Raw genomic sequence first — 14,374 nt, 5'->3', positions numbered from 1 at the left:
CCCTGCCCTAAACCGCTTCCCCCTGCAGTCTGTAGTCGGCTTCCTGAGGCACTTCCTGACAAGGCATGGCGTGCTGCGAAGGTCCAGGCCGCAGCAAGTTCTCTGGAGTGAGGGGCTGAGCTGCGGGGGGGGGGGGGGGGGGGGGGGCTGGGGAGCGGCCTTCTTGCCTCGTGCCATCCTGCGCGCTGCAGTTCACGTTGGCCCCGTGCTCCAGCAGGATGTTCAGGATGTCAGTCCAGCCCCTGGAGCAGGCCTCATGCAGGGCCGTGTAGCCAGCATTGTCGCGGTGATTCACGTCTTCACTGTCCTTCTGGAGGCAGTAGAGAACAACATCCTGTAGGGACAGGGACAGCTCCATAAGCAAAGAGAGGCCTAATTCTTGAGATCACCCCAGTTAGGCTCGAAGCTCTCCAAATGTCCAAAGAGGAAGTCTCAGAGCCTGCACTTTATCCCGGGGAATAACAGGCAAGTCTCAAAATCTTTCGTCAATGAAGTCAGCCCTGAGGTGCCATGGCCAGGGCCTGAGCTCTGGGCTAGTTCCTTGGAAGTGGGGAGACACATCTTATGACCAAGGATACTCACTCATCTGGGTGTGGGTTGTTGGGGCGAGGTCTGCAGAGAGGCTCACCTGCCCACCTGGAGCTCAAACTCTCAGGCCTCAACTCCCCGAGCACCGGTTCCCTAGGCCGGGCCTTTGTAAGACAGCATCAGCCCAGAGCAACGAGGCATGTGGCGGCAAGCACGGCCTCTGGTGGTAATTGGAGAGCAAGGAAGAAAAAACTGGTTGAAGTTCTATCTCTGGAGGCTAGTTTTAATTGTTTTCAGCACCGTCCCTGGATGTTTATCCCAGGGCAGTCAGTTCTAGCCCTCCCCTCAAATCAGGATTGCTCTGAGCATAACCCAGTGTGGTCATTCATTCACAGAGTAATGATTAGCTTCCCTGGGCTACACGACAAGACCAAAGGCAGGACTCCAGGACTAGAAGCACCCCAGCTGGTCTGGGATGAAGCTGGTGAACCAGCTGAGGGGGAGGGGAGAGGCAGCCCCTCTTCTGAGGGGAAGACGTGGGCAGCAGTACCAGGGGCCCATTACCAGCCCTCTCCCAGGCCCTGGGGACACAGGTGGCTCAGGCACCCTGACTGACAGCTAGCTCACAGGCTAGCCGGCTGGAGCAAGTGAGTGAGAAATGAGAAAGTGCGCGAACCAGCAGGCGATGTGTGCCGGTGTGGGGGTGCGGTCTCGTGGGTGTACAGGAACTATCCCGCTCCCTGCACTCAGGAGAGCGCAAGGCCCCTACCCTCCTCACCAATGCAGACAATGCTGGCCTCTTCCCTCAGGCCTCAGACTGCTCCTCCCACCCTCCCCTGACAGGCTGCCCCCCCTGCTCCTGTCCTGTCCTGGTTGGTTCTCCTGCGGTCTCCTACTTGCTGGTTTGGCCCCAGGTAAAAGAAGATTACACTTGAGGGCAGGGGTTGGTCATCTTTTTTCCTCAGACCTCTCTTGGCACCTACCCCGGCCCCCAAACCAGGCGCTCAAGAAAGATGGGCAGCTCGCCAGTGAGCCACTGCCAAGGTAGTTCTCCTGTGCCGAGCAGCCTGGCTGGGAGTGCGACCATCTTTAAATGAGTCAGTTATAGGGATCGGAGGCCTTAAATCAAGGCCTACTCTAAAACCCAGCAGTTCCACCCTTAAGAGCAAATCCTTAGGAAATAATTGGTGTGGTGGGCAAAGATACATGGTCAAGGAGTTCGTATCAACAAAAGTGTCCGAAAACATTTTATCATGGTCACGGAGTCAGGCTTCCACCCTACCCTGGCACTTGGGAATCAAAAAGACCTGGTGGGAATTCAGAATCATACATACGTTAAGAGTTGAATGGTCTTGGATACACCATTTAGCACTGCTAAGCCTTGATGTTCTTATGCGTAAAATGGAGCGAATAAAACCTACCTCCACAGGTCAGTGGTGAAGATGAAATCATATGAAGTAATCAGAGCTCTTAACATGACCAAAGTGGTGCTCGATAAATGCCAGCTCCCTTTCCTGCTTTCTCTCCACCCCCTAGGGAAGCAGTGTCGGGGCAGGGAGCCGACGCACCACTGACTCTCCCCCCACGGGAGTTCAAATGAGGGGAAGCTGCAGGGTGTGAAGTGAGTGATGATCACCCCTGTTCCTCTCTGAGTGAGGGAGCCGTCACAAAGCGAAGCTCAAGACAACATCGAAACCCCGTTTCTGGCCTAGGAATGTGTTGGGTTATCAATATTTCAATTCTTTTCATCCCCAATTGATATTCAAATGAGCTTGCGTACCCACACTCCCCGAGAGTGGCTAGGCGGCCCCAGAGACCATCTGGGCAATAGAAGGAGTCTGGGGGGGGGGGTTGAAGCCCAGGCCACAGAAGAGCCAATGGGGAGAAGCTTCTCCACAGACGCTGGGGCTCTCCCTACCTTATAGCCAAGACGTGCCGCCCGCTGCAGGAGGGTCTCGCCCGCGTTTTTGTTCACTATGAGCCGACGTGCCTCTGGGGGGATCTGCCGGGCTGTAGGTGACTCGGAGGCCTCCTCTGGGCCGGCACTTCGGGACTTAGAGGGTGTGCATGGTTCCGTGGGCTTCACTGGGGTGGGAGATTTGGGAGATCGTGTCTTCTGCTGGCTCCAACGACCTTTGCCCTAGAAAGCAGAGATGGGGGGGTGGGGTCCTGGATCAGCGCAGGCTCCCATCCGCTCCCACCCGAACAGCAGATGCGGAGGGGCTCAAATCCTCAACCACATAAACCAACGAATGACCAAGGGATCCGAAATCAGAGACCGAGGGCACATCCAAGCTTCCCCCAAGCACTCCACTTGCCTTCTTTACCTGCCTCAATCCCCATTTGCTGAGGTTTTGACAAGTCCTGTTTCTAAATGAGCAAAGCAAACTGAGAGTAAAGAGAAGTGGAGACAGCTATCTTTGACTGAAGAGGCACAGCTGCTAAGGCCTTCACTCTTGTGGTAAAAACTCGCCTTCTAACCTACCCCAGCCTCTTCCCACCTTCCTCCACACCATGGCCCTAGATCACATTCATGCCCGCCTTGGGTGGTGGAAAGCACTCGGGCTCAAGAGTCAGACAGACGTAGGTCTGGTATCTTGCCTCTGCCACCCATTAGCTACAAGACCTGGGTTAAGGCCCAACCTCTCTGAGCCTCACTTTCTCCCTTGTGGGCTCTTCATGTGGGGAGTGTTAGAGGAACTGTGTTCGAGGAACTGAGCTCCAGGAACCAGACCCAAGGAGCCTCATTTGCACCTGGACCTAAGTTAGATGGTGAGATTCTAAACTGGGAGCTGGGGGCACCTGGGTGGCTCAGTCGGTGAAGCGTCTGCCTTCAGCTCAGGTCATGATCTCAGAGTCCTGGGATGGAGCCCCGAGTCTGGCTCCCCGCTCAGCAGGGAGCCTGCTTCTCCCTCTGCCTCTCCCCCCACCCCCACTCGTGCTCTCACTCATTCACTCTCTCTAATAAATAAAATTAAAAAAAATAAAAATAAACTGGGAGCTGATGTCATAACTGGACAAGACTTTGGAGGGCCTTGGGAGAGGTAGGTCTGCCTTGCGTGTGGGGAGGGACATGAATCATTGGGCGACCAGAGGGCAGACTTTGCCCTCATCAGATTCTAAGATGGCCCCTGATGACCCCTCCTGATATTTGTGCTCTCATGTAGCCCCCTCGTGCACTGGACAGGGCTGACCTGTGTAGCCAACAGGAGAGTGCAGAGGTGACAGTGTTTGACTTCCAAGGCCACTTCCTGAAAGACAATGTGGCTTCAGCCTTTCTCTCTTTTGGATCACTTGTTCTGGGGGAAATCAGCTGCCATGTCATGAGGACACTCAAGCAGTCCTTTGGAGAGGCCCCCAGGGCAAGGTAAAGAGGCGTCTCCTGCCAATGACCAGCCATGTGAGGGAGCCCCACTGGAAACGGACCCTCCTGCCCCAGTCAGTCCTTCGGTTTAATGGAGCCCTGGCTGACACCTTGACCGCAACCTCATGGGAGACCCCAAGCCAGACCCAGCTAAGCTGCTCATGAACCCTTGACCACCAGAAGCTGTGGGAGATAATATGTTTGCTGTTGCATTGAGCTAAGTTTGAGGGTAATCTGTTAGACCACAAGAGACAACTAATACATACCACTTATCCAAATCCTTCAGAGTATTACCAAGGTCTCACGGAAATCCTATGTCTTCTGTAACATTCTATAATACTCTAGCTTTCCTTCTCCACATATCCAGGGCACCTAGCCTGAAACAAATAACCTGGTACTTGATGCCAGACTTTTGACTTCCTCCTACTATTTCATGGGCAAGTCTGGCCTCCCCTGTTAGGTTTGAGGCTCCTTTGGGGCAGGGTTCGTACTGTCATCTTCACTTTTATTTCTTACAGCACTTCACTCAGGGCTGGACACATCATCACAACAAATATTTGTTGACCTAATTCAAGCCAGCTCTGTGCAGAGCCCTGGGCAGACTGAAAAGTTACCTAGAAAATCATGAAGCCCAGGAAGGGATGGCAGCAGGGAAAAGACCAGAGCCCAGGGCATTTGTCTCCTCTGGTAAATCCCCAGACCACCAGAGCTGCTATCCATCCCCATCCCCTAAGGGCAGAGAGGTTCAGTCACTAGCAGGAAGGCACTGCCGAGGAGTGTAGAGTGGTGCTCTACTACCATGAGGACAGAGGTAGAAAATGGCACTACTGGAGGATGCTGGGTAAAGTGCCTAGGTTTTTGCTAAGCCAAGCCAGGAGCCAAAGGGTGACTCTCCTTCCGGGGGCAAGAGCCGCCAGAGACAAGCGAGGCTGCCTGAGGGGGAGGAGCAAGAACAAATGGGGGCCCCCTCCCCTCTTCCTCCCTGGCTCAGAGCCCCTGTGGGAAGAAGCCTTTGGCCAATGCCCTAGCTTTAGTGTCGCAGGCACGTCTCCCACCCTCCCCCCGCCCCGCTTCCCACTACAAAGCACCATGCCATGGGGGCATCCAGAGCAGGTGGTGGTGACTGGGAGAGAAAGAAAGGCGGGAGGGAGAAAGGGAGGCCCTGTGAAGGGACAAAACCTCTCTGGGAGGAACATTTCTGCAGACACACTGCCAGGCGGAATAACCAGACACAACTCTGAGCGTGTGTTGCTGAATGTCAGGCAGCCAGTCACCTTTGTGTGGGACAGGGCCATCTGAGTGTCTGGGGAGGAGCCGGGGGGAGAGGAGGGGGACGCCCACCTTTCACCAGAGCCTCTCAGTGTCGCAGTGTGTCCCTGCCTGGCTGCTCCCCGCCCCAGCGTCTCCTGGATACAGACAGAAGCCACCCATTGACCGGGTGGAGGCACACGGGAAGAGCTGAGGCAGTGAGGCCTGCTTCCCGTCCTGACTCTGTCACTCGTGACCCCGAGTAACCTCGTGCCAGTCCCTTAGCCTCCCGGAGCCTCGGTTTCCTCACCATAAAACAAGGACTACAGTGCCTACCTCTAACAGCCACTGTGGGAATTTAGAACGACCACGTGAACGGAGCCCTCAGCACAGACCAGACTTCTTTATTCCCCTGGCCCCGCCCCCTCCGGGGGTCTGAGGGAATGGTCATACTACCTTGCCACTCCGGGCCTCTGTCCTCCCATCCTTGCCTCGACCCGAAGCTCAAGAATGTACACCAACCTCAAAGAGCACTTTACGGTGATCAAAGCCTTTTACATCCGTTGCCTCCTTTGTTCCCCCAAGCACCCTTGTGAGATGGAAAGGACATGGAGTATCATCTCCATTTTTAAAGATGAGGAAATAGGCTTGAGTACCTTGTTTGAGCTGGAACCAGATTCCAGGAGGGGGAAGGGAAAAGGAGGGGGAGACGAGCACCTGGGTCTCCCGCCTTTTGCCAGTGCCACTCAGGGATCCCTGCTCTGGAGCTGGAAAGAGCTGGAAAAATCACAACCACCAAACAAGACCACTATGACCTTTTTTTTTTTTTTTTTTTGGGTTGCCAATGACATTGGGGCCTGGACCTTCGCTTCTCTCAAATGTAAAGCTCACCTGAGGACTGAGGACCATGTGATTTTTTGCAAATGGTATAATGTGGAACCTGAAACCAATGATGTGAACATCAGAACCCCCAAAAAGATGTCAATTATGAACAGCGATTCTAGAATGCTGGCCTGGCTACTGACTGGTGAGTGCCCACTTACCTGCTCCTCTGCTTCCCCGAGAAGCAAAGGAACTGGTGAGTTGCCAGTGGGAGGGCAGCTCTAACTCCTTCAGCCTACCCTCAAGCAACCTTTGTCTGGACATCAACATCCTTGCTTCTACAAGTTCTTTTCTACCTTGATTGATTCAGAAAACTCTCTGACTGGTTTCCAGGGAGTTAAGCCCAGACAAAAGCTTCTTGATTGGATGTTAACAAGCTATTCAGGCTAACATCCTGCCATATTCTTCAACTCTTCCCTAACTCAAAGGAGATCCAAGAGCTGTTGAGGAAAAGCCATTAAGAACCAAACCTGAGAGTTTGCAGACTCTTATTGTTAGCTGATAACTTTAGGTCCCATTCTTCAAATGTAACCCCCAACTCTTCTGGAACTACTTCAAAATACTTTAATAAATATGAGCTAATTGGGTCCTCCTCATCCACTTACTCACTCACTCAGATGACTGTTGTTCAAGGAGCCTGTGGAAAGCCTGCCACCCTAGCCCACTTCCTTCCCATAAACTCCCCTCACTGGCAACGCACCTTGGCCTCTTCTGAGACATTTGCCATGTGCTTGGTCTTGCACTTTCGTTTTCCTGATGGCTTTTCTGAATTTTCAAGGCAGGCTGGCTCCTCCAGGTTATTTGGGAGGAAACCGTTTGGTGAATCCGAGATCCCCTGGGCTTTGTTGGGCAAGAGAAGGTTCCTGTTCCTGAGGCGGTGCTCCGAACTTTGGGAGGAAGTCTTCTGCTTACGGGCCTTTAAATCTGAAGGCAAGAAACAGGAAAGAATGGATGTCAGGGAAATGGAACACAGAAAAGCAATGCTTTCCTCTACGATGAATCAGAAGGCTTTGGGGAGTCGAATCTCAGTGCCGAGCTGTGTAACGATCAGCTACCAGTGTCTAGTGTGGTACCAACAATGCCACTAAACGCTTCTCAAGTGGACACTGTACTTCAACATCCAAGTCTTTCCTCTCCAAGCCGGTGACAACCCCCAGCCCTGCCAGCAGGGGGCGGCCCAGCTGGCTGTCCCCAAGATGAGGGTAATTTTAAAAGGATTTCCCCATAGCCCAGAGCAAATCAGAACCTTCTTTTCAGCTTTTCCCCCATCGGCTTTGTCTCTTTCTCCATTCTAGTATGAAAACAAATTTAGCAGCTCTGCTGAAGCGAAGTATGAAGTATACTGGGGTGGGGCGTAAATGGAGAAGTCTTCCTTCATTGCCTCCGCCCACCCACCTGACTGCCTGGTTGGTCACTCTCTGAGGATGCCAAGATCAAAGCCAAAGAAACCCCCTGAAACCAGAAGGTGCCCTGGGCCTACTTAGCTGATGGACAGTCACAGAAACCTGCTGCCTTCCCTGGTTGGAAATCAAGTCACTGGGATACACTGGGCAACATCTCTAATTCTAGCCACAGCTCACTAGACAAAGCACTTTCTAGTTTCAAAAAGTGTGGCTGTGATTCAAGGGGCGCCTGGGTGGCTCAGTTGGTCAAACAGCTGACTCTTGGTTTCACCTCAGGTCATGATCTTGGGGTGGTGGGATGGAGCCCTGCATCAGGCTCCACACTTAGCACGGAGTCTGCTTGAGATTCTTTCCCCCTCCTGCTCCCTCCCCCCACTTGCCCCCCAAATCTAAAATAAATTAACAAAATTTTTTTTTTTAGAAGTATGTTGTGATTCTTACAGCTCTTTCCAGATGGATCCCTGAGCGGCGCTGGGAACTTCATTGCCAATAGCCTCATCCCACAGGTCAGTCCTAAACCTCAGGTATAGGGGGGATAGATTAAGTTTACTCTTATCTCTTAACTAATATTAGTGTCACATGGCTTGGCCACTAGCTGTGTAATTGGCTTGAGGCAAGTCATAATCACCCACATAATCTCCCACAGTCTCAGTTTCTATGTCTATAAAATGGAGAAAGTATATTCCACATCAGAGGACTGGTATGAGAATTAAATGAGGTCACATATACAAAAGCCCCTTTATAAGGTGTTATAAAGAGGAAGGCATCCTTATCATATTATTGCAGTGCAAGCTCTTTAGGGAGGGCCATGCCCATGTGTTCTTTATTTCCCCCACAGGACTGAGCACATGACAAAAGATCAGTATGTCTAGGAAATGAGTAACTGCAGCCTCAGTTTCTCCAATTTGTGAACCAAGGGAGTTAAGCAAGATCCAAGAATTCTTAGCTAGCCTCCCTTGACCGTGGCATGTGTTCTCACATGTGACATTACCAATGGCAAATCCAGATGCGGGAGCCATCACTAGAATATGAGGAATTGGCTCTGGGTTACGCACAGCTCTTAGCCAGTTATCATACCAACGTTTTCTCCCAACTAGCCCCAACCCACCAGTGGGTCCTCACACCTGTCCAAGAACGGCTGTGTTAGATGGCTTCTAATGGCAATTCCAACCAGAACATTCTAAACTGGGACTTTTGATGCAACAAGTCTGGGCTGAGGCGAAAGAGGAAGGAACAGAACTGTGCCTTGTGAGGGAGGACCTCAGGAAACATGGGGACGCCATATTACAGCATTCACCGCCACAGGAAAAGCAGCAGCTCCCTACCCCGTTGACCCAGGGATGGGCAGGCTCTGGAGCTTATTCAGCTGCAGTGGAGCAAGAACTTCATAGTAGCACGGAAAGAAACAGAGTGGAAGCAGTAGCTGGGTAAGTGGAAGTGGCTCTTCCACTCCAAACCCAGAGCCAATTCTTATCCCCTCTGCAGGTCAAGGAGGGAGATACCAAAGTCCAGGACAAAAGGAAAGGTCATGAGGGTGCCTGGGTGGCTCATTCGGTTAAGTATTTGCCTTCGGCTCAGGTCACAATCTTGGCATCCTGGGATGGAGCCCCTCATCGGGTTCCCTGCTCAGTGGGGAGTCTGCTTCTCCCTCTCCCTCTGCCTTTGCCCACCCCGCCCCCCACCCTGACTCATGCTCACTCTCTCTCTCAAATAAATAAATAAATAAAATCCTTTAAAAAAACAGAAAGGCCATGAGGCTCCGACAGAAGTAAGGTGACCTGTCTAGTTTGGCCTCTGCCTGACTCCCTCATGTCAACCTGAAAGATAGGCAGTAATAGGAAGGATCAGAGCTTTCCTGAGAAGAGAGATGTTTGCCAGGCAATCCCTTCATGAAGATGTCACCATAGGATCTGGAGGAAGGTAACCAAACCATAAGCCAAAGCCAACAGCCTTGACTCAAAACCCTTAGACATATGCACGGAGGGAGAATGACCTACGTTCCACAGCTGCAGCTGCCCCCAAATCAAACAGGACGCCTTGCCAAGCAGTTGTTCTCCATGCTCCCAGGGGTGTTTACATAAAGGCTACCTATCCACAGTGCTACAGAGATCTCTGCTTTGGGTGGAAAATGGAACCAGATAACCTCAAAGGTCCTTCTGATTCCAAACCAGTAAGTTCCACAGGAAGCATCCAAGCTTGCAGGGAACCAGCTCTCAGTAAAGAAGACTGCGTGACACAAAAGCTCTTCTTCATCCAAACACAAGTGGCTGAGACCAACGGCTTGATGCCTCATTCTTGACCAATCCCTTACGGCTCTGGCAGGAAAAAGGGAAAATCATCCCCACCCTCTCCCACAGTTGATGAAAATTAGTTCTCTTACCCTCTGCAGTATAGGGACGGTATCGTACACATCTATACTTAAACTGAGCTGGAAGTGAGGGTTAGCCTTGTTTGCGTTATAGCAAACCCAGAATCTATTACCCCCTCAGAAGGCAGCTATTCTGTTTTCAATAATAGGGAGACTGTAGATACTTCCCAGCAGCGCAGGATAAATACATTATCAGAGACAATCAAATATTGCTTCAAGGGCAGAGGTCAGAGAAAGAGTGAGAGAGAGATTTGCTCTTACAGAACCCAGAAACATACTTTTTGCTCATCTAGAAATCTGCTATAGAAATGCCCCCCCCAAAAAACCCCAGAAATGGGCCCGAACAATACTTAGCAGAACATACTGATATTAGCCTTGGTGACAGTCTGTGCCTCCATGATTATATATTATAGCATCTGACGTAGCCAAAGAAAGCCTGGTTTTCTCCTTGGTCTGCCTGCTCTTCCAACTTGGGTCCAACAAAACTGATGGCACCTTGGGTCACCTCAAAGCTTCACTCTGCCTCTTAAGAACCTTTGCAGCTTTAATGGAGAAAGCATAGTTGTGCCCGCTTCTACTTGAAGTTCTTCTGTTAAGTTGAGGAAACTTGGTACTTCTCTTTAGTGTAGGGGCTGGAAGCATCCCAGGAAAGGCAGCCAATGCCTCTTTCTTCTTGAACCCAGGATTCTAGGAGAAAGAACCCAGCCTCCCAAGAGCCAGCTCCCTCAAGCCAACCAGAGAACTCCCTGGTATCGAGTTGTCACATGCCAAGGATGCCACTGTGGCCTTGCTCAGAGGTTCAGACTCTTATATGAAATTGGAGGGCTCGGGCCTTCACGTCCTCCGCTCCCCTGCAGGTCAGTCCAAACTCATTCAATCTGAACCCCAAGCCACAGCCTGGGGCTTGGAGTTGAGTGACCCCCTCTGGCAGCTGGAGCTCACAGCACCAGGTTTCTATGGGTGCAGAGGCCTTCGGCTGGCGAAGAGAAGGCAGAGGTGGGAACACCCAGGATGCCCGAGGGTCCCCAGAAGCCAAAGTCACTGTGGCCTGGGGATGAGTGATAGCAGCTCGCTGAGGCAGCAATCCCCAGCCAGCCTTACCTGCTCTCCCTTTCCGCCGCTGCTCTTCTTCTTGCTCCGTCAGGTACTCCCCAGTCTGATATTTTCGGCTCTTCTGTCGTCTCCGCTTCTTCCTCTTCACCAGGCCCTCCTCCTCATCTTCTTCCTCCTCCTCCTCCTCCTCATTGGTGTCCCACATTTGCCGGGCAGCCTCAGTCCTCCAGGGCATTTCTCGGGCTCGCCACAGGTGCCGGCGGCCCTGGCTCAGCAGAGTCTTGTCCTGGGCATGGTGGCTGCGATACTGGGTGTCCTGTTGGGCCTTTCTCACCTTGCGACGCTTAGCCGGGGTGGGGGTCACATCTTCTTCCTCCTCTGTGGGGAAGACTTCCTGGCTTCCCATGTCACTGTCTGCCATACCAGCAAAGGAGCTACAGATGCTTCCTGTGGATGGGATGTACAGAGGACGGTCAGGTACCTCTTCAAAGGACAAAGAGTATGGTGTCGAAGCAAGTGCCCTGGATTAGGAGCTTGAAGGTCTGGGTTCAAGTTCAGGCTCTGCCAGTTATTAGCTGTGTGCTCTGGGAAAGTTCCTTCACTTTTGTTTCCTCCTCTTTAAAACGGGGACACTGTTCTCTGCCTTACTGGCCTCACAGGACTGTTTTGAGGCTCAAATGAGATAATCCGCCCATAAGCATTTTACAGAGTCCAATATACCACACAAATATCGAGTATCCAAGCCACACGCCCTTCCTCATCCACGTTGCTGTGACTTTAACTCATTGCACAAACTCTTACTTAGTGCTTATGAGGCGCAAAGCACTATGTGAGGAGCAGGAGGAGGCCACAGGTCCCTGCCCTTTGGGAAATCAGGGTTCAGTAGCAGGTGAGGGAGGGCAGATCGGCAGGGCACCCCCGCCCCTGCTCGCTATGTGACCACCAGTCTCACTGACAGAGCCACCCTGGGCAAGCAGAATCATCACAAAAGAAGAGTCTCAGGAAAAGCGAAGCAAGGAGTCACTTTCCTGTGACACAGCCTGGGTTAGTCCCGCCCAAATGCTCCTCCGCCAGGCCCTCTTCCCTCGCGTTGACCCCACCTCCTATTAAGTGGCCAAGAGTCCAGGGGTGGAGCTCTCTCCCTGCACACCCCCCTCCTCCCCACCGCAGCGGCTCCTCGCCGCTGGACAGGCACTTCCCTCCCCTCTCCCCAGCACCCCGGCACGATGGTACCTTTCCTGCCCTCCTCCACCATCTTGCCAAGAGGCCATTTTCATCCCCACTCCTTCCTTCATAACTCTGCTAACCACAAAAGTACGACCCTAAATTGGCCCGGCTTAGCACAACAGCAGATCTGATGATCTTCTTCAGAAGCTGCTCTGAAACACCACCATCCTTCTCCCAAGGACTCGCTATTAACTTGACAATCCCCAAACACAAGCGAGGTCAGTGGAAGAAAGAAATGGTTTTGAAGCAAAAGGAATAGTCCTTAACCAAAGCTTCAAGTCAGTCAGACCGTTTAAAGACAGCAAATATCCAGCAAAATCTCCATATACAGACAGGCAAGGAACGAAGTGTTCTGGTTAATCTAATATTCTGGTTAATACAGAATCACCAGAGAGATCACACAGGGATCACCAATTTCCAAAGAATCAAATGCAGTACAATGTGTTTAACAGTAAAATGAGACTGGGCATAATGTAATCACTCTTTGATGATTCAGAAGACACTTCAGGATTTTGCGAGGCCTCCAGGCCGTCATTATGAGCCCCAATTACCACTGCGCTCTCCGTGAGCTGAGGGTGCCAGTTAATAGAATGTCAGCTAGCTGAGTTTACACTGCGCCCTGCTTCCCCATTCTAGCCACTCCGCATGGAAACACAGGTGAAGCAGGGCAACCACTTCTAGTGCTACACACCAACGTGGAGGCTGGCAGGCAAAGGCGGGGGCCAGAAAGAGCTATCTTTCTTCAGACACTGAATACAAATTCAGGGGGCCAAATGCGATTCCACCGGCCCTGACAACTCAGTGACCACTGCCGATTTTGTTGACGCCTGTCACATAGGGCGGTAAGTCCAAAGGTTGCATGTCCGTGCCTGAGACTGGCCCCGCTGACCATGAGATGCGAAAGCTTGGAGTAGGCCGGTTTTCCTGAGTGGCACAGGCCTTTCCTCCTTCCACCACTGGCTGCCAACAAGAGATGTCAAATCCCTGCTCGGAAACGCCCTGTTTGGAAAAGTGAAGCAAGCAGTCCTAACATTGTGGGCTGTGTTCCCCCTCCCCACCCTGGGCTCTCTTGTCTCTGCAAGGAGCTGGGCATCTTAGCATGGTGAGTCGAAGTCTCAACTCTCCACCTAGACCAATGGCAAAATCACTCGACCAGATTTCTACCTCTCTCTGCAGAGAAGGGCCAAGATGGGCCGTGGCTTCAGACTCACTCACCAGACTGACTGCGCGTCCGCGTGCTCAGAACCACGGGGATGAAGTCACGGAAACTGCTCTTTGCTTTCTTCTCCAAGGAACCTGGAGTGACGTGTGGTTTCAGGGCAGAAGGTAGAAATATCACAATCAGGAGTCCAAGGACTGAAAGCCCCACACCCCGCCCCCCCATCCCGGAGAGGCTTGGGTGGAAAAATCAAGGGAGGATTTGTGTCTTTCTGGGCGTCGCATTCATCGGCTCTCCTCAGGCTGCTCTCACCTATGTACCTCTCTTGGAGAAGGAGCAATTCCCAGCGGTTTTTGAAAACTGGGAGTTGGGTCATTTTTGCTGACACCAAAGAAAGGGCTGTGTACAGAATCGATTCGCCAGCTCGCCAGCAAGTTGAAGGCCTGGCTGTCTGTAGGACTGTGAGGCTGCCGCACCTCCACAAAGTTAGAACTAAGCTGGAGCAGGTCCCAGACGAGGGCAACCTCAATGGATCGTAGAGGACTGGGCAAGGCAGGAAGATGGGAGCAGGGCGTAGTGGAGAAAGGAAAACTGCCGCATAAGAACAGACTAGAAAAAGGCAGGTCGGGTCAGACAGGCAAAGCCATGAAAACAGGCTATGTACGCAGGAACACGTGGGTGTCTCTCTCTGATGAGGGCACCAAGGAACTAGCGTGGCAGAGCACACAGGTCAAGTACACACCTCCCGACTCCAAACATACTGCGTGTCTCTCGATAATAAGAGTTCAGTATTTCCCTAAACGCTTCTGGCTAGCTAGCTGGGTATTAATTTTTTAACTTTTTATAATGGGAGTTTTCGAATATACCAAAGGTAGAAAAACATGTGTCATGAACCCCATCCTGCTGTTTTGATCTCAGTCCTCATGAACCCCATTTCTTCTCTGAGCCTAGACCCATTGCAGGGTAATGGCTCGGCTACTCTGTCATAGGACTGACTTGTGTTTGTCTGAAAACCACCCTCTTTGGCCCTCAGAGCGTACCTTATTCTAGTGACCAGGGTGAACAGAATAAGCCCCATTCTCCCTTGCCTTTGATTTCAGAGGTGTCAGTTTTATCTTCTTTCCATAATGAGGAAGTCTCAC

General features: G+C 51.9%; 1 protein-coding gene across 10 annotated transcripts in view; it reads right to left on the bottom strand.

Annotated features, from left to right (window-relative positions):
* BCORL1 (BCL6 corepressor like 1) overlaps window positions 1–14,374 on the bottom strand; it is a 64,125-nt gene that overhangs the window by 15,411 nt on the left and 34,340 nt on the right. For 7 of the 10 annotated variants that reach the window (XM_045882411.3, XM_064574556.1, XM_064574560.1 and 4 more), the window contains 5 exons: window positions 13,289–13,369; window positions 10,895–11,293; window positions 6,723–6,946; window positions 2,447–2,668; window positions 168–334 (listed from right to left, as the gene is read on the bottom strand). In XM_045882411.3, the coding sequence (XP_045738367.1) occupies window positions 168–334; window positions 2,447–2,668; window positions 6,723–6,946; window positions 10,895–11,293; window positions 13,289–13,369 (1,093 nt within the window). The other 3 variants (XM_064574557.1, XM_064574558.1, XM_064574559.1) reach the window with 3 other exon arrangements.

Source organism: Mirounga angustirostris, unplaced genomic scaffold (genome assembly GCF_029215605.1).
Source record: "Mirounga angustirostris isolate CCGP_5_RB_7025 unplaced genomic scaffold, mMirAng1.0.hap1 SCAF_11, whole genome shotgun sequence".
NCBI lineage: Eukaryota > Metazoa > Chordata > Mammalia > Carnivora > Phocidae > Mirounga > Mirounga angustirostris.
This window is presented reverse-complemented; position numbering and strand designations above follow the sequence as displayed.